Source organism: Carassius carassius, chromosome 6 (assembly GCF_963082965.1).
Source record: "Carassius carassius chromosome 6, fCarCar2.1, whole genome shotgun sequence".
Lineage (NCBI taxonomy): Eukaryota > Metazoa > Chordata > Actinopteri > Cypriniformes > Cyprinidae > Carassius > Carassius carassius.
This window is the reverse complement of record NC_081760.1, coordinates 41,485,494-41,512,866: the sequence shown is the minus strand read 5'-3', so window position 1 is coordinate 41,512,866 and position 27,373 is coordinate 41,485,494. Positions and strand designations below refer to the sequence as shown.

At 41.1% G+C, this 27,373-nt stretch overlaps 1 protein-coding gene across 2 annotated transcripts; it reads right to left on the bottom strand.

Annotated features, from left to right (window-relative positions):
- Nucleotides 1-13,700: 13,700 nt before the first annotated feature.
- LOC132142088 (ly6/PLAUR domain-containing protein 1-like) lies at nucleotides 13,701-26,481 on the bottom strand. 2 transcript variants are annotated; one of them, XM_059551730.1, is made up of 4 exons: nucleotides 26,327-26,481; nucleotides 19,819-19,959; nucleotides 15,101-15,171; nucleotides 13,834-13,966 (listed from the first exon to the last, which is right to left on the bottom strand). In XM_059551730.1, the coding sequence occupies exons 1-4, from the start codon at nucleotides 26,367-26,369 to the stop codon at nucleotides 13,922-13,924; spliced, it is 300 nt and encodes a 99-aa protein (XP_059407713.1). In that variant the 5' UTR covers nucleotides 26,370-26,481; the 3' UTR covers nucleotides 13,834-13,921. The 2 variants fall into 2 exon arrangements, with proteins under 2 accessions (XP_059407712.1, XP_059407713.1); XM_059551729.1 differs by lacking the exon at nucleotides 15,101-15,171 and having other exon boundaries at nucleotides 13,701-13,966.
- Nucleotides 26,482-27,373: the final 892 nt, after the last annotated feature.

Below are 27,373 nucleotides of genomic sequence, written 5' to 3'. Positions count from 1 at the left end.
TTAGTCCGAGAGCTCTCAGTCCCTCCATTCAAAATGTATGTACGGTATACTGTCCATGTCCAGAAAGGTAATAAAAACATCTTCAAAGTAGTCCATGTGACATCAGAGGGACAGTTAGAATTTGTTAAAGCATCGATAATACATTTTGGTCCAAAAATAACAAAAACTAAAAATTTGAATCAGCATTGTCTTCTCTTCCGGCTCTGCTGTGAGCGCGTTCAAGTGTGGTGATATCCGGTTTGGGAACCAATCATTTTATTTAACCGGTTCTTCTTGAACCAGTTCACCGAATCTAAATGAATCATTTGAAATGGTTCCAATAAGCATTAATCCACAAATGACTTAAGCTGTGAACTTTTTTAACGTGGCTGCCACTCCCTCTGAGTTAAAATAAACCAATATCCCGGAATATGAACTGCTGTGAAGAGAGAACTGAAGATGAACACAGAGCCGAGCCAGATAACGAACGAAAGATTGACTCGTTCTTGAGTCAAGAAACGTTTGCATCGGTTTTCGGATCACCAGTAGTGGTGGGAAGTTCGGTTCTTTTCCGCAAACCGGTTCTTTCGAACAGTTCGATTCAATAAACCGGTTGAAGAAAACGATTCACCGGTTCTTTTGCGCTCGACGTAATGATGTCATTGGCGAAGACTGCCCTTTATTCAAGCCTTCGGTTTACCCGCCCTCATAACATTAGCACAAAATCAGTTCATCAAAAGAATCAGTTCAGACGCTCTGGGTGTCATTCTGCTTCACACTGAATCACACATGCGCAGTTACCATCAGCTCCTCGGTTCTTGAATCGGGGGCGTCTGACAGAAACGGTTTTTGACTCAAGAATGACTCACGATTTCATATGGATTAAGTCAAGTCAAGTCACCTTTATTTATATAGCGCTTTAAACAAAATACATCGCGTCAAAGCAACTGAACAACATTCATTAGGAAAACAGTGTGTCAGTAATGCAAAATGATAGTTAAAGGCAGTTCATCATTGAATTCAGTGATGTCATCTCTGTTCAGTTAAATAGTGTCTGTGCATTTATTTGCAATCAAGTCAACGATATCGCTGTAGATGAAGCGTCCCCAACTAAGCAAGCCAGAGGCGACAGCGGCAAGGAACCGAAACTCCATCGGTGACAGAATGGAGAAAAATACCTTGGGAGAAACCAGGCTCAGTTGGGGGCCAGTTCTCCTCTGACCAGACGAAACCAGTAGTTCAATTCCAGACTGCAGCAAAGTCAGATTGTGCAGAAGAATCATCTGTTTCCTGTGGTCTTGTCCTGGTGCTCCTCTGAGACAAGGTCTTTACAGGGGATCTGTATCTGGGGCTCTAGTTGTCCTGGTTTCTAATATTAGTATCCCCACAATTATATTCCTTTTTAGAAATGGTATCTGTGAGGATTTCCAGTCAGGATTTAGACTGTATCATAGTACTGAGACTGCTCTCCATAGAGTTACAAATTACCTGCTCTTATAATCTGTCCGTGGTTGTATCTTAATGGTTAGAGAGTTGGACTCGCAATCGAAAGGTTGTGAGTTCGAGTCTCGGGCCGGCAGGAATTGTAGGTGGGGGGAGGGCATGTACAGTGCTCTATCCACCCTCAATACCATGACTTAGGTGCCCTTGAGCAAGGCATCGAACCCCCAACTGCTCCCCGGGCGGCGCAGCAGAAATGGCTGCCCACTGCTCCGGGTGTGTGTTCACAGTGTGTGTGTGTGTGTGTATGTTCACTGCTCTGTGTGTGTGCACTTCGGATGGGTTAAATGCAGAGCACGAATTCTGAGTATGGGTCACCATACTTGGCTGAATGTCACGTCACTTAGAACATTTTGTTGGCATTAATGGAAGTGCATTAGCATGGTTTAAATCGTACTTAAATGACCACCATCAATTCGTAGCAGTGAATGAAGTAGTATCATATCGATCACAAGTGCAGTATGGAGTGCCTCGGGGCTCAGTACTAGGGCCGTTACTCTTCACGCTTTACATGTTCCCCTTGGGAGATATCATCAGGAAAAACAGTGTTAGCTTTCACTGTTATGCTGATGATACTCAGCTCTATATTTCTTTTTGCCCGGTGAAACATACCAATTTCAATTTTAGGGCTGCACAATTAATCGCATGCGATTGTCATGCGTGTCTCGTCACTATAGCCGGTTCTGTGATTAGCAGTAAATGTCCATTACCTGGTTTCAAATGGAGCGGCAGTTCCCAGCTAGAATTGTTTTGTTCTAAAATGTTCTAAGAACATTCCCATGGATTGTTCTAACAATGGTTTTAGCGGGTAGTTTTATTTTTGTTCCCAGAACGTTCTCTCAAAAGATAGAATAACATTCTCTAAAAACATTCCAAAAATGTCTATTAATAACATTATTAGGGTTAGGGATAGAAGTCATGGCCTAGTGCTTAGAGAGTTTGACTCCTAACCCTAGGCTTGTGGGTTCAAATCTCGGGCCGGCAATACCACGACTTAGGTGCCCTTGAGCAAGGCATCGAACCCCCAACTGCTCCCTGGGTGCCGCAGCATGAATGATGCCCACTGCTCCGGGTGTGTGTGTACTTTAGATGGGTTTACTGCGGAGCACAAATTCTGAGTATTGGTAACCATACTTGGCCGAATGTCACATCACTTTTTTTATTAATTTTGTTTTTTAAGAACATCATCCCCTAACATTCTAATTAAAATGTAAGCAGATGTTTAGATAAAGTGACATAAATCTGCAGGATTTTGTGTATTCTGCTATAGGCACTAATATTAAACGAATAGCATAAGTTGGACTCTTGATAAAATAAGTTTATCAGATTGTTACATGAGGAAATTTTTAATATCAGCAAGTAACCAACATCACCTGATGACATTTTTTTTTCAACTGTTTTTGCTGTAACAACTATAGTTACAACAGTTAAATGAACAGTAACACTGAAAAGAGTCATACTGCCTAAGTACTGATCACCATAATGGTGACGTCAAACTAAACTATTATTTTCAATAAACCATTAACACCTTTGTTAATCTCAATAAGAACTTTTTTACATTTATGACATAAATCTTGTTTATAATAAGTGAAGTTGGTAATACTGTTTTTGGAGTATCTATGCTAGAGTTTGACACCAAACAGAGGTTGGGTTTTCACTTTTAACCAACATCTGACTTCTGAGCAATGTCAGTCCACATCTAGTGTGATGGGAAGCCGTAGTTCACTGGCAAGCTACGCAATATTGCGTTCATAATCACAGATAAATCGCATGCGGTTATGAACGCGATATTCCGTAGCTTGTCAGTGAACTACGGCTCTGTACATTATGTGCGGCTCCATTTGAAAGCTGCTGATGGACATTTACCGCAAATCACAAAACCATCTTTACTGATGAGACAGGCATGACAATCGCATGCGATTAATCATGCAGCCCTAGAAATAGATTTTTAATTAATCAAATTAAGACACACGGCTGAGAGAGAGAGTACGTCTAAACACTGTGCAGTAGTCCAAGTAGCAGTGAATGAGGCCATCAACATGGCGTAAAAACAACACTATAAAACCAAGTAAACTCAGTCTGTTAAAAGAATACAGGTATTTTGTCCATACCCTAAAAACAGTCCAAGAATCCCAGTGTGTCGTTGAGTCCTAATGTGAGTGTCCAGCAGTGTATATACAATCCAAGTTGCTATAAGTGATCCAGAAAGGTAAGTCCAATGAAAACGAAACTCCACAGTCCGAGTATGATTGGAAGCTGTGAATGGCCTGGGCCTGGGCCTGGGCCTGGGCCTGGGGCGGCTTGTCTGCCATGCTGCTCTTTTTATAATGCTCCTGCTTTCTTTCAGTTGACTGATCACCTGACAGGCCAATCATACAGTTCTTAAAGGCATACACACAGTAAAATGGTTAAGAGGCATAAAATGGACATAAGAAACATGAAAACCAATGAATACTCTATAATACATAAAATCAATGTAATAAATAGAGTGGTTAAAACATGTTCCTTGTGTGAAAGTGTCACAATATGTTGTGTTTACTGGCTTTTGTCCAACACAAATGCTCCTCAATTTATCAAAAGTACTAATGGACAAATAAAATAGACAACTTGTGTTTAGTTACTTTACGTAGATTTTTATTTTTTTTTACATTACTTACATTCAGATTCATTCTTTTACTTAATTGTTATCATTTACTCCACCAGCCTGCTCATCACACACACACATACATCTCTCACTCCGATGCCTGACTCGTGTTGGGATGAGCTCATCTGCAATTCTTATCGAACGTTTTCCTGTCAGATGTTAAATAGACATTTAGTAAGTGTCTTTGAGATTTACTGTATATGCTTTTGTGTAAATCCACTTTGGAGATGTACGTGTGCTTACTGGAGCCCAGTAAGCTATGCACAATAAAATATGTTTTTACAGCACAATCATGGATATACTAGGCTCTTTAGCATCTCTACACCTTCAGCAATTCAACAGTTCACTCTACAGTCACTCAAGAAATGTGATTTTAACACAATAAAATATAACTTAATTCACACCATATTTCTGATATTATCGATCAATCTTATCAGATTAATTTTGATCGTTCACTTTTATTTTATATCCGTGAGTGCAGTACACCTGCTAAGCGTTAGCACTCGTTAGCTTGTCATTAGCGTTTTCATTCGAACCTATCGCTGTTTTTTTTTCTCCTCTCCTCTCTCTCGCTCCAACTTTTCACAAGTTCATCAAACAACCGCAGTAAGAATATTTCATCAAACACGGTGAGTAATGGCTTCTCTTGCTATTGTTATTTGCACCTCTTGCCACATTTTATCTATCTCTGTCGCTGATGAGGGATTCACATGTGATAAATGCAGGGAAATAGTTAGGCTGACAGAGAAGATTTCAGAATTAGAGACACGCATCCAAACTTTAATTGAGGACAGTAAGAATGTTACGGCTCTAGATACTTTGGATGCGTCTAGCTCAGGGATTCCTGTACATTGTTCGGTTCCGGAAACAGAGCCCCAGCAGCAGGGCAACTGGGTGACAGTAAGGCAGCGTAGTCGTGGGTCAAAACACCGCTCTTCTGTTCCGATCAAAACATTAAACAGGTTCTCCCCACTCAGTGATGCACCCACTGAGAAACGTGATGAAAGTGCTCTAGTTATTGGTGATTCTATTGTACGGAACGTGAATATAGAGACACAAGCCACCATAGTCAAATGTTTACCGGGAGCCAGAGCGCCTGACATCTTGGCAAATTTAAAAGTGCTGGCTAATGCTAAACGTAAATACAGTAAGATTGTTATTCATGCCGGCGCTAATGATGTTCGACTTCACCAGTCGGAGATCACTAAAAATAACATTAAAGAGGTGTGTGAATTTGCAAGCAGGATGTCAGACACTGTAATATGCTCTGGTCCCCTCCCTGCTTACCGTGGTGACGAGATGCATAGCAGATTGTCATCACTCAATGGCTGGTTGTCTAAGTGGTGCCCACAGAATAACATAGGTTTCATAGACAATTGGACGAGATTTTGGGGCAGACCTGACCTGTTGAAAAGAGATGGTCTTCATCCCTCCTGGGGTGGCGCCACTCTTCTCTCTAGAAATATGGCAAATAGTCTTAGTGTTTATACTTGACTAACTGGGGCCTAGGTCAGGAAGCAGACAGACTGGCTAAACCAACCGTCTGCTAGCTGCGTCACGTCACAGAGGTCAGGTAATTATCAGCACATAGAGACTCTTTCACCTAGATATCACACTATAGAGAATGTGTCTGTTCCCCGAATTAGAAAATACAAAAAACGTCCAAACCAAGTTAAGATTAACAATTTAATTGAGGTTCAACAAATAAAAAAACAGATGCAATATGGATAAACAAATCATAAAGCTTGGCTTATTGAATATCAGATCCCTTTCTACGAAAACACTTTTTGTAAATAATATGATCACTGATCATAACATGGATGTGCTCTGTTTGACAGAAACCTGGCTAAAACCTGATGATTACATTATTTTAAATGAGTTCACCCCCCAAGATTACTGTCATAAACATGAGCCGCGTCTAAAAGGCAAAGGGGGAGGTGTTGCTTCAATTTATAACAACGTTTTCAGGATTTCTCAGAGGGCAGGCTTCAAGTATAACTCGTTTGAAGTAATGGTGCTTAATATAACATTATCCAGAGAAACAAATGTCAATGATAAATCCCCTGTTATGTTTGTACTGGCTACTGTATACAGGCCACCAGGGCACCATACAGACTTTATTAAAGAGTTTGGTTATTTTACATCCGAGTTAGTTCTGGCTGCAGATAAAGTTTTAATAGTTGGTGATTTCCAATATCCATGTCCATGAATATCCATGTTGATAATGAAAAAGATGCATTGGGATCAGCATTTATAGACATTCTGAACTCTATTGGGGTTAGACAACACGTTTCAGGACCTACTCATTGTCGAAATCATACTCTAGATTTAATACTGTCACATGGAATTGATGTTGATAGTGTTGAAATTATGCAGCCAAGTGATGATATCTCAGATCATTATTTAGTTTTGTGCAAACTTCATATAGCCAAAATTGTAAATTCTACTTCTTGTTGCAAGTATGGAAGAACCATCACTTCTACCACAAAAGACTGCTTTTTAAGTTATCTTCCTGATGTATCAAAATTCCTTGGCATATCCAAAACCTCAGAACAACTTGATGATGTAACAGATACTATGGACTCTCTCTTTTCTAGAACTCTAAATACAGTTGGTCCTTTACACTTAAGGAAGGTTAAGGAAAACAATTTGACACCATGGTATAATGAGCATACTCGCACCTTAAAGAGAGCAGCCCAAAAAATGGAGCGCAGCTGGAGGAAAACAAAACTAGAGGTATTTCATATTGCTTGGCGGGAAAGTAACCTATCCTACAGAAAAGCATTAGAAACTGCTAGATCCGATTACTTTTCTTCTCTTTTAGAAGAAAACAAACATAACCCCAGGTATTTATTCAATACAGTGGCTAAATTAACAAAAAATAAAGCCTCAACAAGTGTTGACATTTCCCAACACCACAGCAGTAATGACTTTATGAACTACTTTACTTCTAAAATCGATACTTTTAGAGATAAAATTGCAACCATTCAGCCGTCAGCTACAGTATCGCATCAGACAGTGCACTATAGACCCCATGAGGAACAGTTCCACTCATTCTCTACTATAGGAGAGGAAGAATTGTATAAACTTGTTAAATCATCTAAACCAACAACATGTATGTTAGACCCTATACCATCTAAGCTCCTAAAAGAGGTGCTTCCTGAAGTCATAGATCCTCTTCTGACTATTATTAATTCCTCATTGTCATTAGGATATGTCCCCAAAACCTTCAAACTGGCTGTTATTAAGCCTCTCATCTGTCTTTCTGTCCAAGATACTAGAAAAGGTGGTATCCTCACAATTATATTCCTTCTTAGAGAAAAATGGTATATGTGAGGATTTCCAGTCAGGATTTAGACCGTATCATAGTACTGAGACTGCTCTCCTTAGAGTTACAAATGATCTACTCTTATCATCTGATCGTGGGTGTATTTCTCTAATAGTTTTATTGGATCTTAGTGATGCGTTTGACACAATTGACCACAAATTTTTTTTGCATAGACTTGAACACTTTGTTGGCATTAATGGAAGTGCATTAGCATGGCTTTAATCGTACTTATATGACCGCCATCAGTTCGTAGCAGTGAATGAAGATGTATAATATCAATTACAAGTGCAGTATGGAGTACCTCCAGGCTCAGTACTAGGGCCGCTACTCTTCACGCTTTATATGTTACCCTTGGGAGATATCATCAGGAAACATGGTGTTAGCTTTCACTGTTATGCTGATGATACTCAGCTCTATATTTCTTCACAGCCCGGTGACACACACCAATTTGAAAAACTAATGGAATGCATAGTAGATATAAAAAACTGGATGACGAGTAATTTCTTACTGCTAAATTCTGAAAAAAAAACAGAGGTGTTAATTATAGGACCTAAAAATTCTGCTTGTAATAACCTAGAACACTGTCTTAGACTTGCTCTGTCAATTCTTCGTCATCAGTTAGGAACCTAGGTGTGCTATTTGATTCTAATCTTTCCTTAGAAAGCCATGTTTCTAGCATTAGTAAAACTGCATTTTCCCATCTCAAAAATATATCTAAATTATGGCCTATGCTCTCAATGTCAAATGAAGAAATGTTAATCCTTGCATTTATGACCTCAAGGTTAGATTATTGTAATGCTTTATTGGGTGGTTGTTCTGCACGCTTAGTAAACAAACTACAGCTAGTCCAAAATGCAGCAGCAAAAGTTCTTACTAGAACCAGGAAGTATGACCATATTAGCCCGGTTCTGTCAACACTGCACTGGCTCCCTATCAAGCATCGCATAGATTTTAAAATATTGCTTATTACTTATAAAGCCCTGAATGGTTTAGCACCTCAGTATTTGAATGAGCTCCTTTTACATTATAATCCTCTATGTCCGCTACGTTCTCAAAACTCAGGCAATTTGATAATACCTAGAATATCAAAATCAACTGCGGGCGGCAAATCCTTTTCCTATTTGGCGCCTAAACTCTGGAATAACCTACCTAACATTGTTCGGGAGGCAGACACACTCTTGCAGTTTAAATCTAGATTAAAGACCCATCTCTTTAACCTGGTTTACACATAACATACTAATATGCTTTTAAAATCCAAATCCGTTAAAGGATTTTTAGGCTGCATTAATTAGGTAAACCGGAACCAAGAACACTTCACATAACACCCTATGTACTTGCTATATCATTAGAAGAATGCCGTCTACACTAATATTTGTCTGTTTCTCTCTTATTCCGAGGTCACCATAGCCACCAGATCCAGTCTGTATCCAGATCAGAGGGTCACTGCAGTCACCCAGATCCAGTACGTATCCAGACCAGATGGTGGATCAGCACCTAGAAAGGACCTCTACATCCCTGAAAGACAGCGGAGACCAGGACAACTAGAGCCCCAGATACAGATCCCCTGTAAAGACCTTGTCTCAAAGGAGCACCAGGACAAGACCACAGGAAACAGATGATTCTTCTGCACAATCTGACTTTGCTGCAGCCTGGAATTGAACTACTGGTTTCAACTGGTCAGAGGAGAACTGGTCCCCCAACTGAGCCTGGTTTCTCCCAAGGTTTTTTTCTCCATTCTGTCACCGATGGAGCTTCAGTTCCTTGCCGCTGTCGCCTCTGGCTTGCTTAGTTGGGGTCACTTCATCTACAGCGATATCGTTGACTTGATTGCAAATAAATGCACAGACACTATTTAACTGAACAGAGATGACATCACTGAATTCAATGATAAACTGCCTTTAACTATCATTTTGCATTATTGACACACTGTTTTCCTAATGAATGTTGTTCAGTTGCTTTGACGCGATGTATTTTGTTTAAAGCGCTATATAAATAAAGGTGACTTGACTTGACAAGAAACCGTGTTTTTGGTTTCTAATACTCACATGTGTAAACCCCCTCATCACTGTTCTCTTTCACATTCGATGATGACGCATCCTCTCATATGGCCTCCTGGGATTGAAAATTTTCATAATTATTGATTCACCTGTTGCTTTTTGCCTACCATATAGAAGGGAAGTATGCAGTTTCGAACACAACGACTCATACACACTCATAAGATCAGAGCACTTACACGTGATGAGAAGCCACTTGTGATTAACAGCAGCTTTAGATCTTACAGCTGCGGCTCCATTCAGAACCAGTTATAAAATACTGAGATAAAAATAGACCAGTGTCTCTGCGTTTATATGACGGTTTCTCTCACACTGCCTGTAGAGTTTGCTTTAATGAAGCCCTCTGGGTTTCCAGCAGTAGAGCTGCAGTCCGAGAAACACACACACACACACACACACACACACACAAAGTCACTCATTCACTGACAAACACATGATCACTCCCTAAAGCTATAAAGCTTGTATTTAAGATTAATAATAACATTATGACAGCATTATTGCTTTAGTGCGTGTGCATGTGTTTGGAGAGGTATAATGATATGTTCAATGTTAATTTCTGGAAAATGTACAGTATAAAAATTGATTGAGCTAATGCTTAAAATGAGGGGATAAAATCAACTTAAATTAAAATAGAAATAAGGTTAACAATTCCTAATTTATTCTGCAGTACATGCATCTTGATCTTTAGACATTCTGATGGAAATAAGGACAAAATATTGAGGAAGAGCATCACTTTACTTGTGTGAAGTCAGAAAATAATTTAAACTCAAATCAAGTGCTGTCCATGATTTTATTGAGAAGCCACTATTTTGAGATAATGACTGTATATTATCCCTCACACAGATGTAATCAAACACATTTGATTAAATATATATAATGTCCAAAACTATGACTGGTTCCTTACATAGCCACATTGTGTCGGCCAAGGTCCGGTCCACATCTGGCACCCATGGAAAGGTGATCTGGCCCACATGCAGCGTGGAATGATGGCCCTTGGGCAGACCGCTCCTGTTTGCCAGATTTGAGCCAAAAGCAGGCCATAGCAATGCCACATGTCAGCCAAGATTAAAGAAATTAACCAGAAATGGACCTTATCTGAGCCACAAAATCTGTGTATATTAAATATGAAGTAATTTCAGCCTTAATAAGCCAGTTAACAAGCAGAATCACTGAAGGAAAGAAGATAACAGAAAAAGAGATGAGCAGAAACACAAGAACTACAACTGACTTCAGCCACAACCTTAGATGAAATCAACTGTAGATAAAAGAGGACATTAAATCTCTGGAGATCTCACCAGAGGAGGATTAAACAACTCCACAAACAGTGTTACCAGCTTCACTTATTATTAATCAGACTGACTTTATTTCTATTAGACATCTACAAAAGTTTTTATTGAGAATAAACAGAGGTTTAACCCCATTGTGTCACCATAACAGTGATTAGTGTTTCCATTAGTTGGGCTCTTAACTCTTATTCTATCTTTTGTCTTTTTTGCTGCTGTGACAGTGCGTTTGTTAAACACATTTGCGGCATCAAAGAAAGCTAAAGTGAATTGAGGTCAGGTGATGACGATTATCTGTTGATGGTTTTATAATCCTCATGTAACAGACTGATTTGCTATTTTTTTTTAATCTAGCAATTGTTTCATTAATATATTCACATCACAAACCATGTGTTTCTGCAGCATGAGGTCAAGCAATATTACAACAATCAATTAGAAGTTTTTAACGAGCATTAAAAAGTCAATCTATGATGACACACAAACAGACCTCAACAGTCAGCACATGAATCTCAAAAATAGTGACAATCAAATATACCTTTCTGCAATGCATGCTGGGTACTAGCATAGTACAAAACTCCCAGCATGCATTGCAACATGAATAAATTATGCAGCTGAAGTGTCCTATTATTTTGTTTAATTCTAAATATGTTCTTAAAATTTTTGCTGTTGTTTTTGTTGTGACTTAGTAGCTATTCAGTGAAGTTCTGAATTGATCAGTTTATCTAAATATTTTTGATTGTCACCATTATTGAGATTCATGTGCTGATTGTTTATATCTGTGTGTGGCAGCATAGGTAAAGTTTTTTTTTAGCTCATGTTTGTTAAAAGATTTTAACTGATTGTTATAATGCTGCTGGCTCTCATGCGGCAGAAACACGGGGTTTGTAATATGAATGTATCAATGGAACAACATAATTGTTAGATTAAAAAAAACATCCGTGAACCAGTGTACTTCATGATCATTATAAAACCATCAACAGATAACAACCGTCACTTGATATCATGTCACTCTAGCTTTCTTTTAAGCTGTAAATGTGTTTAACAAACACACCGTCACAGCAGTTAAAAAAGACAGTATAAGAGTTAAGAGCCCAACTAATGGAAACACTAATCACTGTTATGGTGAAACACATTAGAGTTAAATCTCTGTAATTCTCAATAAAAACTTTTGTAGATGCCTAACAGAAATAAAGTCAGTCTGGTTAGTAATAAGTGAAGCTGGTAACGCTGTTTGTAGAGTTGTTTAATCCTCCTCTGGTGAGATCTCCAGATATTTAATGTCCTCTTTTATCTACAGTTGATTTCATCTAAGGTTGTGGCTGAAGTCAGCTGTAGTCCTTGTGTTTCTGCTCATCTCTTTTTCTGTTCTCTTCTTTCCTTCAGTGATTCTGCTTGTTAACTGGCTTATTAAGGCTGAAATTACTTCATATTTAATATACACAGATTTTGTGGCTCAGATAAGGTCCATTTCTGGTTAATTTCTTTACTCTTGGCTGACATGTGGCATTGCTATGGTCTGCTTGTGGCTCAAATTTGGCAAACAGGAGCGGTCCGCCCAAGCGCCATCATTCCACGCTGCATGTGGGCCAGATCATCTTTCCACGGGTGCCAGATGTGAGCCAGATCTGGGCCGACACAATGTTGCTATGTGGGTCTTTATGTATATGGAGTTTCCCTTTACAAACTCTCTGCATTCATACAATTATAAGAGATCAAAGGTCATATTTGTAGTCTGAAGCTACATAAGAGCCTTACGTCCTTTCCACCAGACAAACACAATCTCCAGTGATCAGATCTTCAGTGGTTCCCATCCTCATGATGATCTCAACATCACAGTCTCTGAAGAGCAGAAGATGCTGGAGAACCAAAGACACATGATGAACACTGACACAATAGAAGATGCAGAGCATAAGGAGAACCAGGGGATGCAAAAGCCTTGTGGATTATATAGGTTTGGTTTGTGTGTGAAGTATGTTGATGAATGTTTAGTGAGCAGGGCTGCAGTTAGAGGAGCAGAGGCACTACATCATTCTCATACTCGTAAAATAATAATAATAATTAAGACTGAGCAGACTTATGAATATATAAGGGAGACTAGGACTGTTTCTAATCGATAGGGTTAACAGTAATAGATATGAGAAGGAAGAGTTTATTAAAAGTGTGAATAGCAAGACATGTTTATATATCTGTCAGATGATTAGGTTCCTCACCTGTCTATCAGACCTGATGAACTTGTTCAGGTGTGGTAAACCTGTAAGATAACTGTAAGATCTGTAGCAGCAGCTAAAGTGCTCTGCTATAGATCTCCTCATTTATATCATATATACATTACAATTTGCTAAAACAAGAGCTTGGTGGGCTTTTTTTCATAACGTGTCCTCATTGTGACTCAATTTACCCAATAGTGTGACAACATGCTCCATATATCCATGTGTGTTCAGTGAACTGCATCTTTTGTCCTTGGATTTTAAAGGTTTGTGCCTATACATGGCTATGATAAATGATACATTGAAGTCTATATATATATATATATATATATATATTGTTATACATGGCTCTGTTACAATATAGATATAGAATTCAATGTAGAATTTATAATGTAATTAAGAACGATAATGATATAACTGATAGTTGAGTAATGTCTAGAGATAATTCTAGCTGATGATGTTTGATGATGAGGAATGTCCAGTTCTCAGTTATGCACGGGTGTTTTTCTCTGTGTGTGTGCTGTGATTGGTGGGATTAAATGAGGAAGGCCCGCCCAAATGTGCATTAATAATGAGAATGAAGGAAAGCACGAAGACAGGATCTATAATTTGTGAGAGCTGCTCCTGCCAGCAGATGCTCTCTGTCACTCTGCTTTGTCCCGTGAGTGTCTCTTTCACACACACACACACACACACACACACACACACACACACACATCAGACGTGTGCTGGTCAGTGCGAGCAGAGGTAGAGCTGGAAGAGGCAGAGCAGTGGGGCGATGTAGTGGCTGATGGAGGGTGTGGAGCAGGCGTGGGATGCTGCTCTCCGCTTGTGCCGTGGGCCATTGCAGAGCGCCGTGTTGCAGCAGGTGATGCAGACAGAGTTTAGCTTCCCCGTGCAGAACTGCTGGTAGCCTGACGACGCTATCAGACATGCCCCTGACGACGCACATGACTTCCTGTAGTGAATCCCTGCACAAACACACATTCACAATAGTGACCCTACAGACAGGAGGTGTGCTGGTATGCTCACGCATATTCTCACGATAATGTGAATCTCAGAAATAACAGGAATACAGCTCACATCTGTCCTGAATGATACCAGAAATATAGAGATTAAATAGTGTTTGACGTACACAGTGTTTGAATTAGATCTGTCAATAGAGCTTACATTTGTGAACAATTAATTATGTTTTTATTATTAATTAATTATTAATTATAATTAATGAATGAATGAATTAATTAAATTTTTAATTAAATTTCAATTCTAAATACATAAATTCAGTTAGAGAAAAAGATCCACAGCTGCTGTTTAACATCGACAGTCCACTAGAGGGCAAATCACATAAACAAAAGGCACAGCACTGCACTTACTTCAGCTGAAAAATTTATATTTTGGTTGACAAGGGAATTCAGAAATAAATCAAATATTCAAGCATATTAATTTGAACATTAATGAAATTACCATGGCATTTTAGTAAGAGTGAAATGGAATAAAATTATTGAACAGAATTTTGATGAAATATTGAGAATATTTTTATCAAAAGACAAAAACTGTGAGTAATTTGTTTCTCTATTTGTTTTTTTTTCTGTTTCTGCTGGGATTGAAATCTCATGTTAACTAGAAATTACACAAGCTTCAGTCTGGATCCAGAACACCTGAGAAGAGATGATCCCAACCCTGAAACAACATACAGAACTACCAAATACATATAAAATTTAATTAAATTAAAAAACTGAGTAAAATGAACACCTTACTGAAAGCCTCAGGTAAATCCTTTGATTTTATCATTTAATGCACTCTTTTTAACAGCTGGGTTTATTATTTTCAATAAACAATATAAGACAGGTTGTTGTTTGCCTTAGACTTATTGATTGATTTGAAAAAAAAAAACTTATATCTTATAACTTTTATCTTTTTGCCTCTCTGATATATTATTATAATTTTGGTAAAATTTGAAGGTGAATGTAGTTTGTACTGATGGATTATTTGATGGCAGTATGACACAAGCACTCATGTCCAGCAATTTTTTTTTTTTTACTGTAACAGGTAGACTGTACATCATTAGTAGTCTGGACTGCTTTCTTACAGGGAATGGAACTCACATGAGCTGAACTCAGATCAGCATCTGAAGAAGCGTTGCGTGAGCAGTAGCATAACTCCAGTGTAAAGCTCACTGAAATGAACACAAGCTTTCATCAGTTTTCAGCACTCACTGCAGTCACAGTCCACCAGGACTCATTAATTCTGATGTTTTTGAGTGAGGAGCAGATAATGAAGAGGATGGAAGAGCAGCGAGGACCAGATGAAGGAGAGGTGAGAGGAGAATGAAGGAGCGGCGAGGTGTAGATGAAGGAGCAGCGAAGAGGAGCAGATGAAGGAGCGGCGAGGAGCAGATGAAGGAGCGGCAAGGAGCAGATGAAGGAGCGGCGAGGAGCAGATGAAGGAGCGGTGAGGACCAGATGAAGGAGCGGTGAGAGCAGATGAAGGAGTGGTGAGGAGCAGATGAAGGAGCGGTGAGGACCAGATGAAGGAGCGGTGAGAGAAGATGAAGGAGTGGTGAGGAGCAGATGAAGGAGCGGCGAGGAGCAAATGAAGGAGTGGTGAGCAGATGAAGGAGTGGCGAGGAGCAGATGAAGGAATAGCGAGAAGGAGCGGCGAGGAGCAGATGAAGGAGTGGTGAGGAGCAGATGAAGGAGTGGTGAGGAGCAGATGAAGGAGTGGCGAGGAGCAGAAGAAGGAGCGGTGAGAGAAGATGAAGGAGTGGTGAGGAGCAGATGAAGGAGTGGTAAGGAGCAGATGAAGGAGTGGTGAGGAGCAGATGAAGTAGCGGTGAGGGCAGATGAAGGAGCAGTGAGAGGCAAGGAGCAGATGAAGGAGCGGTGAGAAAAGATGAAGGAGTGGTGAGGAACAGATGAAGGAGTGGCGAGGAGCAGATGAAGGAGCGGTGAGAGCAGATGAAGGAGCAGTGAGAGGCAAGGAGCAGATGAAGGAGTGGCGAGGAGCAGATGAAGGAGCGGTGAGGACCAGATGAAGGAGCGGTGAGAGCAGATGAAGGAGTGGTGAGGAGCAGATGAAGGAGTGGCGAGGAGCAGATGAAGGAGCGGTGAGACAAAATGAAGGAGTGGTGAGGAGCAGATGAAGGATTGGCAAGGAGCAGATGAAGGAGTGTCGAGGAGCAGATGAAGGAGTGATGAGAGCAGATGAAGGAGCAGTGAGTGGCAAAGAGCAGATGAAGGAGTGGCGAGGAGCAGATGAAGGAGCGGCGAGGAGCAGATGAAGGAGTGATGAGGACCAGATGAAGGAGCGGTGAGAGCAGATGAAGGAGTGGTGAGGAGCAGATGAAGGAGTGGTGAGGACCAGATGAAGGAGCGGTGAGAGCAGATGAAGGAGTGGTGAGGAGTAGATGAAGGAGCGGCGAGGAGCAGATGAAGGAGCGGTGAGAAAAGATGAAGGAGTGGTGAGGAGCAGATGAAGGAGTGGGAAGGAGCAGATGAAGGAGTGGCGAGGAGCAGATGAAGGAGCGGTGAGAGCAGATAAAGGAGCAGTGAGAGGCAAGGAGCAGATGAAGGAGTGGCGAGGAGCAGATGAAGGAGCGGTGAGGACCAGATGAAGGAGCGGTGAGAGCAGATGAAGGAGTGCTGAGGAGCAGATGAAGGAGTGGCGAGGAGCACATGAAGGAGTGATGAGAGCAGATGAAGGAGCAGTGAGTGGCAAAGAGCAGATGAAGGAGTGGCGAGGAGCAGATGAAGAAACGGCGAGGAGCAGATGAAGGAGTGATGAGGAGCAGATGAAGAAGCGGCGAGGAACAGATGAAGGAGTGGCAAGGAGCAGATGAAGGAGTGGCAAGGAGCAGATGAAGGAGCAGTGAGGACCAGATAAAGGAGTGGTGAGAGCAGATGAAGGAGTGGTGAGGAGCAGATGAAGGAGTGGTGAGAGAAGATGAAGGAGTGGTGAGGAGCAGAGGAAGGAGTGGTGAGGAGCAGAGGAAGGAGTGGTAAGGAGCAGATGAAGGAGTGTCGAGGAGCAGATGAAGGAGCGGTGAGAGCAGATGAAGGAGCGGCGAGGAGCAGATGAAGGAGTGGCGAGGAGCAGAAGAAGGAGCGGTGAGGAGCAGATGAAGGAGTGGTAAGGAGCAGATGAAGGAGTGGTGAGGAGCAAATGAAGGAGTGGTGAGCAGATGAAGGATTGGCGAGGAGCAGATGAAGGAGTAGCGAGAAGGAGCGGCGAGGAGCAGATGAAGGAGTGGTGAGGAGCAGATGAAGGAGTGGTGAGAGCAGATGAAGGAGTGGCGAGGAGCAGAAGAAAGAGCGGTGAGAGAAGATGAAGGAGTGGTGAGGAGCAGATGATGGAGTGGTAAGGAGCAGATGAAGGAGTGGTGAGGAGCAGATGAAGGAGCGGATGAAGGAGCGGATGAGGTGCAGATGAAGGAGTTGCGAGGAGCAGATGAAGGAGTGGTTAGGATCAGATGAAGGATTGGCAAGGAGCAGATGAAGGAGTGTCGAGGAGCAGATGAAGGAGTGTCGAGGAGCAGATGAAGGAGTGATGAGAGCAGATGAAGGAGCAGTGAGTGGCAAAGAGCAGATGAAGGAGTGGCGAGGAGCAGATGAAGGAGCGGCGAGGAGCAGATGAAAGAGTGATGAGGACCAGGTGAAGGAGCGGTGAGAGCAGATGAAGGAGTGGTGAGGAGCAGATGAAGGAGCGGTGAGGACCAGATGAAGGAGCGGTGAGAGCAGATGAAGGAGTGGTGAGGAGTAGATGAAGGAGCGGCGAGGAGCAGATGAAGGAGCGGTGAGAAAAGATGAAGGAGTGGTGAGGAGTAGATGAAGGAGTGGCAAGGAGCAGATAGAGGAGTGGCGAGGAGCAGATGAAGGAGCGGTGAGAGCAAATGAAGGAGCAGTGAGAGGCAAGGAGCAGATGAAGGAGTGGCGAGGAGCAGATGAAGGAGCGGCGAGGACCAGATGAAGGAGCAGTGAGAGCAGATGAAGGAGTGGTGACGAGCAGATGAAGGAGTGGCGAGGAGCAGATGAAGGAGCGGTGAGACAAGATGAAGGAGTGGTGAGGAGCAGATGAAGGAGTGGCAAGGAGCAGATGAAGGAGTGTCGAGGAGCAGATGAAGGAGTGTCGAGGAGCAGATGAAGGAGTGTCGAGGAGCAGATGAAGGAGTGATGAGAGCAGATGAAGGAGCAGTGAGTGGCAAAGAGCAGATGAAGGAGTGGCGAGGAGCAGATGAAGGAGCGGAGAGGAGCAGATGAAGGAGTGATGAGGAGCAGATGAAGGAGTGGCGAAGAGCAGATGAAGGAGTTGTGAGGAGCAGATGAAGGAGTGGCGAGGAGCAGATGAAGGAGTGGCGAGGAGCAGATGAAGGAGCATCAAGAGCAGATGAAGGAATGGTGAGGAGCAGATGAAGGAGCGGCAAGGAGCAGATGAAGGAGTGGTGAGGAGCAGATGAAGAAGTGTAGCAGATGAAGGAGTGGAGCAGATGAAGGAGCGGCGAGGAGCAGAAGAAGAAGTGGTGAGGAGCAGATGAAGGAGTGGCGAGAAGGACCAGCAAGGAGCAGATTAAGAAGCGCCGAAGAGCAGATGAAGGAGCGGTGAGAAGCAGATGAAGGAGTAGTGAGGAGCAGATAAAGGAGTGGCGAGGAGCAGAAGAAGGAGTGGGAAGGAGCAGATGAAGGAGTGGCGAGAAGGACCAGCAAGGAGCAGATTAAGAAGCGCCGAAGAGCAGATGAAGGAGCGGTGAGAAGCAGATGAAGGAATGTTGAGGAGCAGATGAAGTAGTGGTGAGGAGCAGATGAAGAAGTGGCGAGGAGCAGATGAAGGAGAGTTGAGGAGCAGATGAAGGAGCGGATGAGGAGTATATGAAGGAGTGGCGAGTAGCAAATGAAAGAGTGGTGAGGAGCAGATGAAGATGTGGCGAGGAGCAGATGAAGGAGCGGTGCAGAGCAGATGAAGGAGTGGTGAAGAGCAGATGAAGGAGTTGTGAGGAGCAGATGAAGGAGTGGCGAGGAGCAGATGAAGGAGTGGCGAGGAGCAGATGAAGGAGTATAGCAGATGAAGGAGCAGTTTGGAGCAGATGAAGGAGTGGAGCAGATGAAGGAGCGGATGAGGTGCAGATGAAGGAGTGGAGCAGATGAAGGAGCGGCAAGGAGCAAATGAAGGAGTGGAGTAGATGAAGGAGCGGATGAGTTGCAGATAAAGGAGTGGAGCAGATGAAGGAGCGGCGAGGAGCAGATGAATGAGTGGAGCAGATGGAGGAGAGGATGAGGAGCAGATAAAGGAGTGGCGAGGAGCAGATGGAGTGGTGAGGAGCAGATGAAGGAGCGGCGAGGAGCAGATGAAGAAGTGGAGCAGATGAAGGAGCAGCGAGGAGCAGATGAAGGAGTGGAGCAGATGAAGGAGAGGCGAGGAGCAGATGAAGGAGCATCAAGAGCAGATGAAGGAATGGTGAGGAGCAGATGAAGGAATGGCAAGGAGCAGATGAAGGAGTGGTGAGGAGCAGATGAAGAAGTGTAGCAGATGAAGGAGTGGAGCAGATGAAGGAGCGGCGAGGAGCAGATGAAGGAGTGGTGAGAGCAGATGAAGGAGCGGTGAGGAGTAGATGATGGCAGCCTATGTCAGCCTGTAATTTGTCTCACTCTCATTTATTGCATTCTTTTCTTTTAGTGATTCATTATTTTATTAATATAAAAGTGATTTTGTACGTGAACAGCAGTCTTCATTGCACATACGATCATCATCACCATGATCATCATCATCAGCTAATGAGACTAGAAGTCCACCATAGCAACAGGCAGCACAGGAAGTGATGTGGCATCCTTACCATCCTCCATGACCAGCACTTCCTTCTGACACATGTCCTGCACGTTTACTGTGCAGTTGACGATGAACTCTGGCGAGGTGCAGTCATCCTGCCTAACGTCTTCACACTGATAGCACTGGATCTGTAGTGCCACGCTCATGCCTGCGCAAACACACACACATCATCTTCATCACCCTCATCAGCTGTGATTTCTGCACTCTCTCTCTCTCTCTGTCTCACACATACACACACACACACACACACAAACCGATACACACAGACACAGACACAGATACACAAACACACACACACACACACAGATACACACAAACAGATACAGATACACACACTCACACAGACACACACAGATGCACACAAACAGACACAGATATATACAAACAGACACAGATACACACACACACACAAACACAGATAAACAGACACAGACACACACCTACACACACACAAATACACACACATACACACTCTCTCTCTCCCTCACACACACACACACACACACACACACACACACACACAGAGATACACAAATAGACTTAGATACACACGCACACACACACACACACACACACACACACAGAGATAGACACAAATAGACACAGATACACACACACACACGTCCTGTTGGCCTTCTGTAGCTAATCGTAGCTCCGTGTAGCTGTTTTTATTTTATTTTTTCTCTAGAATCTCTATCTTACTATCACTCTCTGTTTTTTAAAGTGGTAAAAGATAACTTAATTCACACCATATTTCTGATATTATCGATCAATCTTATCAGATTAACTTTGATCGTTCACTTTTATTTTATATCCGTGAGTGCAGTACACCTGCATTGCGTTTGCACTCATTAGCTTGTCATTAGCGTTTTCATCCGAACCTATCTGTGTTTTCTTTTCTCCTCTCCTCTCTCTCGCTCCAGTTTTTCACAAGTTCATCAAACAACCGCAGTAAGAATATTTCATCAAACACCGTGAGTAATGGCTTCTCTTGCTATTGTTATTTGCACCTCTTGCCACATTTTATCTATCTCTGTCGCTGATGAGGGATTCACATGTGATAAATGCAGGGAAATAGTTAGGCTGACAGAGAAGATTTCAGAATTAGAGACACGCATCCAAACTTTAATTGAGGACAGTAAGAATGTTAGGGCTCTAGATACGGCTTTGGATGCGTCTAGCTCAGGGATTCCTGTACATTGTTCGGTTCCGGAAACAGAGCCCCTGCAGCAGTGCAACTGGGTGACGGTGAGGCAGCGTAGTCGTGGGTCAAAACACCGCTCCTCTGTTCCGATCAAAACATTAAACAGGTTCTCCCCACTCAGTGATGCACCCACTGAGAAACCTGATGAAAGTGCTCTAGTTATTGGTGATTCTATTGTACGGAATGTGAATATAGAGACACCAGCCACCATAGTCAAATGTTTACCGGGAGCCAGAGCGCCTGACATATTGGCAAATTTAAAAGTGCTGGCTAATGCTAAACGTAAATACAGTAAGATTGTTATTCATGCCGGCGCTAATGATATTCGACTTCGCCAGTCGGAGATCACTAAAAATAACATTAAAGATGTGTGTGAACTTGCAAGCACGATGTCAGACACTGTAATATGCTCTGGTCCCCTCCCTGCTTACCGTGGTGATGAAATGCATAGCAGATTGTCATCACTCAATGGCTGGATGTCTAAGTGGTGCCCACAGAATAACATAGGTTTCATAGACAATTGGACGAGCTTTTGGGGCAGACCTGACCTGTTGAAAAGAGATGATCTTCATCCCTCCTGGGGTGGCGCCACTCTTCTCTCTAGAAATATGGCAAATAGTCTTAGTGTTTATACTTGACTAACTGGGGCCCAGGTCAGGAAGCAGACAGACTGGCTAAACTGACCGTCTGCTAGCTGCCTCACGTCACAGAGGTCAGTTAATTCTCAGCACATAGAGACTCTTTCACCTAGATATCACACTATAGAGACTGTGTCTGTTCCCCGAACTAGAAAATACAAAAAACGTCAAAACCAAGTTAAGATTAACAATTTAATTGAGGTTCAACAAATAAAAAAAGAAGCAATATGAATAAACAAATGATAAAGCTTGGCTTATTGAATATCAGATCCTTTTCTATGAAAACACTTTTTGTAAATAATATGATCACTGATCATAATCTAAATGTGCTCTGTTTGACAGAAACCTGGCTAAAACCTGATGATTACATTATTTTAAATGAGTCCACCCCCCAAGATTACTGTTATAAACATGAGCCGCGTCTAAAAGGCAAAGGTGGAGGTGTTGCTTCAATTTATAACAACGTTTTCAGGATTTCTCAGAGGGCAGGCTTCAAGCATAACTCGTTTGAAGTAATGGTGCATCATATATCATTATCCAGAGAAACAAATGTTAATGATAAATCCTCTGTTATGTTTGTACTGGCTACTGTATACAGGCCACCAGGGCACCATATAGACTTTATTAAAGAGTTTGGTGATTTTACATCCGAGTTAGTTCTGGCTGCAGATAAAGTTTTAATAGTTGGTGATTTTAATATCCATGTTGATAATGAAAAAGATGCATTGGGATCAGCATTTATAGACATTCTGAACTCTATTGGTGTTAGACAACACGTTTCAGGACCTACTCATTGTCGAAATCATACTCTAGATTTAATACTGTCACATGGAATTGATGTTGATAGTGTTGAAATGATTTAGCCAAGTGATAATATCTCAGATCATTATTTAGTTCTGTGCAAAGTTCATATAGCCGAAATTGTAAATACTACTTCTTGTTACAAGTATGGAAGAACCATCACTTCTAACACAAAATACTGCTTTTTAAGTTATCTTCCTGATGTATCCAAATTCTTTAGCATATCCAAAACCTCAGAACAACTTGATGATGTAACAGAAACTATGGACTCTCTCTTTTTTAGCACTTTAAATAAAGTTGCTCCTTTACGCTTAAGGAAGGTTAAGGAAAACAGTTTGACACATTATGGTATAATGAGCATACTCGCACCCTAAAGAGAGCCGCCTGAAAAATGGAGCACAGCTGGGGGAAAACCAAACTAGAGGTATTTCGTATTGCTTGGCGGGAAAGTGATCTATCCTACAGAAAAGCATTAAAAACTGCTAGATCCGATTACTTTTCTTCTCTTTTAGAAAAAAAAAAAACAAACCCCAGGTATTTATTCAATACAGTGGCTAAATTAACGAAAAATAAAGCCTCAACAAGTGTTGTCATTTCCCAACACCACAGCAGTAATGACTTTATGAACTACTTTACTTCTAAAATCGATACTATTAGAGATAAAATTGCAACCATTCAGCCGTCAGCTACAGTATCACATCAGACAGTGCACTACAGTACACAGTACAGACCACAATATTCTTTTGCATAGACTTGAACACTTTGTTGGCATTAATGGAAGTGCATTAGCATGGTTTAAATCGTACTAATATGACCGCCATCAGTTCGTAGCAGTGAATGAAGATTTATCCTATCGATCACAAGTGCAGTATGGAGTACCTCAAGGCTCAGTACTTGGGCCGCTACTCTTCACGCTTTATATGTTACCCTTGGGAGATATCATCAGGAAACATGGTGTTAGCTTTCACTGTTATGCTGATGATACTCATCTCTATATTTCTTTGCGGCCCGGTGAAACACACCAATTTGAAAAACTAATGGAATGCATAGTCGATATAAAAAACTGGATGACGAGTAATTTCTTACTGCTAAATTCTGAAAAAACAGAGGTGTTAATTATAGGACCTAAAAACTCTGCATGTAATAACCTAGAACACTGTCTAAGACTTGATGGTTGCTCTGTCAATTCTTCGTCATCAGTTAGGAACCTAGGTGTGCTATTTGATCGCAATCTTTCCTTAGAAAGCCACGTTTCTAGCATTTGTAAAACTGCATTTTTCCATCTCAAAAATATATCTAAATTACGGCCTATGCTCTCAATGTCAAATGCAGGAATGTTAATCCATGCATTTATGACCTCAAGGTTAGATTATTGTAATGCTTTATTGGGTGGTTGTTCTGCACGCTTAGTAAACAAACTACAGCTAGTCCAAAATGCAGCAGCAAGAGTTCTTACTAGAACCAGGAAGTATGACCATATTAGCCCGGTCCTGTCAACACTGCACTGGCTCCCTATCAAACATTGTATAGATTTTAAAATATTGCTTATTACTTATAAAGCCCTGAATGGTTTAGTACCTCAGTATTTGAATGAGCTCCTTTTACATTATAATCCTCTACGTCCGCTACGTTCTCAAAACTCATGCAATTTGATAATACCTAGAATATCAAAATCAACTGCGGGCGGCAGATCCTTTTCCTTTTTGGCGCCTAAACTCTGGAATAACCTACCTAACATTGTTCGGGAGGCAGACACACTCTTGCAGTTTAAATCTAGATTAAAGACCCATCTCTTTAACCTGGCATACACATAACATACTAATATGCTTTTATTATCCAAATCCGTTAAAGGATTTTTAGGCTGCATTAATTAGGTAAACCGGAACCGGGAACACTTCCCATAACACCCTATGTACTTGCTACATCATTAGAAGAATGGAATCTACGCTAATATTAGTCTGTTTCTCTCTTATTCCGAGGTCACCATAGCCACCAGATCCAGTCTGTGTCCAGATCAGAGGGTCACTGCAGTCACCCGGATCCAGTACGAATCCAGACCAGATGGTGGATCAGCACCTAGAAAGGACCTCTACATCCCTGAAAGACAGCGGAGACCAGGACAACTAGAGCCCCAGATACAGATCCCCTGTAAAGACCTTGTCTCAGAGGAGCACCAGGACAAGACCACAGGAAACAGATGATTCTTCTGCACAATCTGACTTTGCTGCAGCCTGGAATTGAACTACTGGTTTCGTCTGGTCAGAGGAGAACTGGCCCCCCAACTGAGCCTGGTTTCTCCCAAGGTTTTTTTCTCCATTCTGTCACCGATGGAGTTTCGGTTCCTTGCCGCTGTCGCCTCTGGCTTGCTTAGTTGGGGTCACTTCATCTACAGCGATATCGTTGACTTGATTGCAAATAAATGCACAGACACTATTTAACTGAACAGAGATGACATCACTGAATTCAATGATGAACTGCCTTTAACTATCATTTTGCATTATTGACACACTGTTTTCCTTATGAATGTTGTTCAGTTGCTTTGACGCAATGCATTTTGTTTAAAGCGCTATATAAATAAAGGTGACTTGACTTGATTTGACTTGACACACACACACACACACACACACACACACACACACACACACACACACACACACACACACAGAGATAGACACAAATAGACACAGACATACACACACACACACACACACACAGATAGACACAAATAGACACAGATACACACACACACACACACACACACACACCTATCATCATCTCTCTGTGTCACCTAACTTTTACACAGTGATTATTATTTCATTTGATCCAGTGAATTCAGTTTAATGACGCGGGCAGACCGTGTAGGACAACTGTATTTGTTTACTGTTTAATTGATGAATAGAAATTGCACATATATTTCATTAATTTTATTTGTAATGTCTAGGATTCATTGCATTCCTTCATAAAAAATGTATGATAAGCTGAATAACTCATATTGCAGTTGCTCTGAAATCGGATGTAATTCACCTAGAGACTTTAAACAAAATAGATGGTCAAATTGTTCTAAACTCATGATTTTGGCTTTCTCCACTCAATGAGCATAATTTAAAATAATTTCCCACAATTCTTTAACAGGAAATCATTGTAGTATTTGTTTACTGCCTTAATTTATACTGATTTGAGTAATAAAAACCTTTTATTTATTAGTATTAATATTTTTATTATTTTGTTTGCTTGTTTATTTATTTAAATTTGGACAGGATGATTTAAAGCATAAGAGTAGTTTTAATCTAATCTATCAAACTCCAAAGTAAACTGAGAAATTTGTTTAATTTTAAGTAAAATATATTTATTGATTAATATATTTCATAATTTAAAATGTGAAATATGAGCCATACTGGCGAGTGTTTTATTGTGTATATTGAATTAGCTTTGAATACTGAACATTCCGCATGAACAGTTGTTTTGAAAAAAAAAATCATTAACGTCTTCTAATTTACAAGTGAATCGCACAATAACTAAATTAATATTTCACTGTATCAGTCATCATCGATAAATGTATTCATTTAGATTTATTAATTTCCTTTAAAATATTAAAATTAAAACAAAAACAATACGTTATTTTATAAAATGAAGGCAAAATTAATCAGTCTCAATATTTTCTTCTTCTCAACCCATGAATACAGAAAATAACTCAGTCATTTAACTGTCCTAATTAAAATTGGGATTTTTTTTTTCAACGTGTAACTTGGCATAAGATATAAAAGCTCATTAAAATCACAGGCCGCTCATTATAAATCCAGTCATTTAAATGATCTTCAGTAAGTCGCTGCTGCTGTTTTTCAGCATGAATCAGTCATTTAATATCCACTCACCCGCCGTCAGTGCGATCAGTAGTAAAGTCACACACCGCCGCATCACGAAGCCGCTGCCGCTCACCGCTTATCCGCCGCTTCCATCCCCGCGACCGACGACTCACCGCGCGCGCGACTCTGACTCCTGCTGCCCGACTTCAGCGGGCGTGACTCGCGTCTGGAGAGAGGGAGAGAGAGAGAGAGGGAGAGGGAGAGGGAGAGAGAGAGACAGAGAGAGAGAGAGAGAGGGAGAGTATCTACCATATTCTATTTTATTTTATTTTTTGTTTTTGTGGCAAAGGACGACACAATTAAGAGAGCTCAGGTGTTATCAGCTCTTTGTTGATGATGAGAAAATCTTCACACATTAAGTATCTTAGGTCATAAAATTAGTTTTGTTATTTTTTTTTTTCATTTATAGACACCAAACCTTTTTACTCTATAGTACATGCACCAAGGGCAAAATACTTGAAATATTTGAAATATTTTGAGTAAAAGCATGATGTACTCACACACAGGTATCTAGATTTAGCATATGCATCACAACAAATGTGACAATCAAAACAAACAAATCAGCTTCATAGCACAAACTTATCCTTATTTTCCAGACTTTTTTGTTTTGATTGTCACCAGCTTTCTAAAAATAGGTACATTATTTTTTTCTACAAGCTTCTATCCATGAAAATAAATCCAATACATTGCAACAATACATTAACATCTTATTTTGCTATAACTTATCACCATTAAAATCAATATGTGTACGCTTGATCTCAACTTTCTCTGCCACAATAGGAGTGCTTTATAACACACAGTTTCAACGGCCAGAGATAAGCTAACACAGGATGAATCTGGACCAAAAATCCCAACTAAACCAAACACTTTCCACCACAATGGTGACTTCAAATGAATCAAATATCAACATTTAAACCTCTGTTAATTCTCAATAAGAGCGTATCTATATGTCCGACAGAAATAAAGTCAATCTAATGAGTGAAGCTGATGAAGCTGTTTGTGGAGATGTTTGATCCTCCTCTGCTGAGATCTTCAGAGATTTAATGTATTTGATAT

Bases quoted from the DNA above. Each gene is read 5' to 3' on its own strand.
- LOC132142088 (XM_059551729.1), bottom strand. From the start codon at position 26,369: ATGCGGCGGTGTGTGACTTTACTACTGATCGCACTGACGGCGG. The intron at 19,960-26,326 runs GTGAGTGGATAT...GTGTTTGCGCAG, and splicing joins ACTGATCGCACTGACGGCGG to GCATGAGCGTGGCACTACAG. The intron at 13,967-19,818 runs GTAAGGATGCCA...GTGTTTGTGCAG, and splicing joins AGTGCTGGTCATGGAGGATG to GGATTCACTACAGGAAGTCA.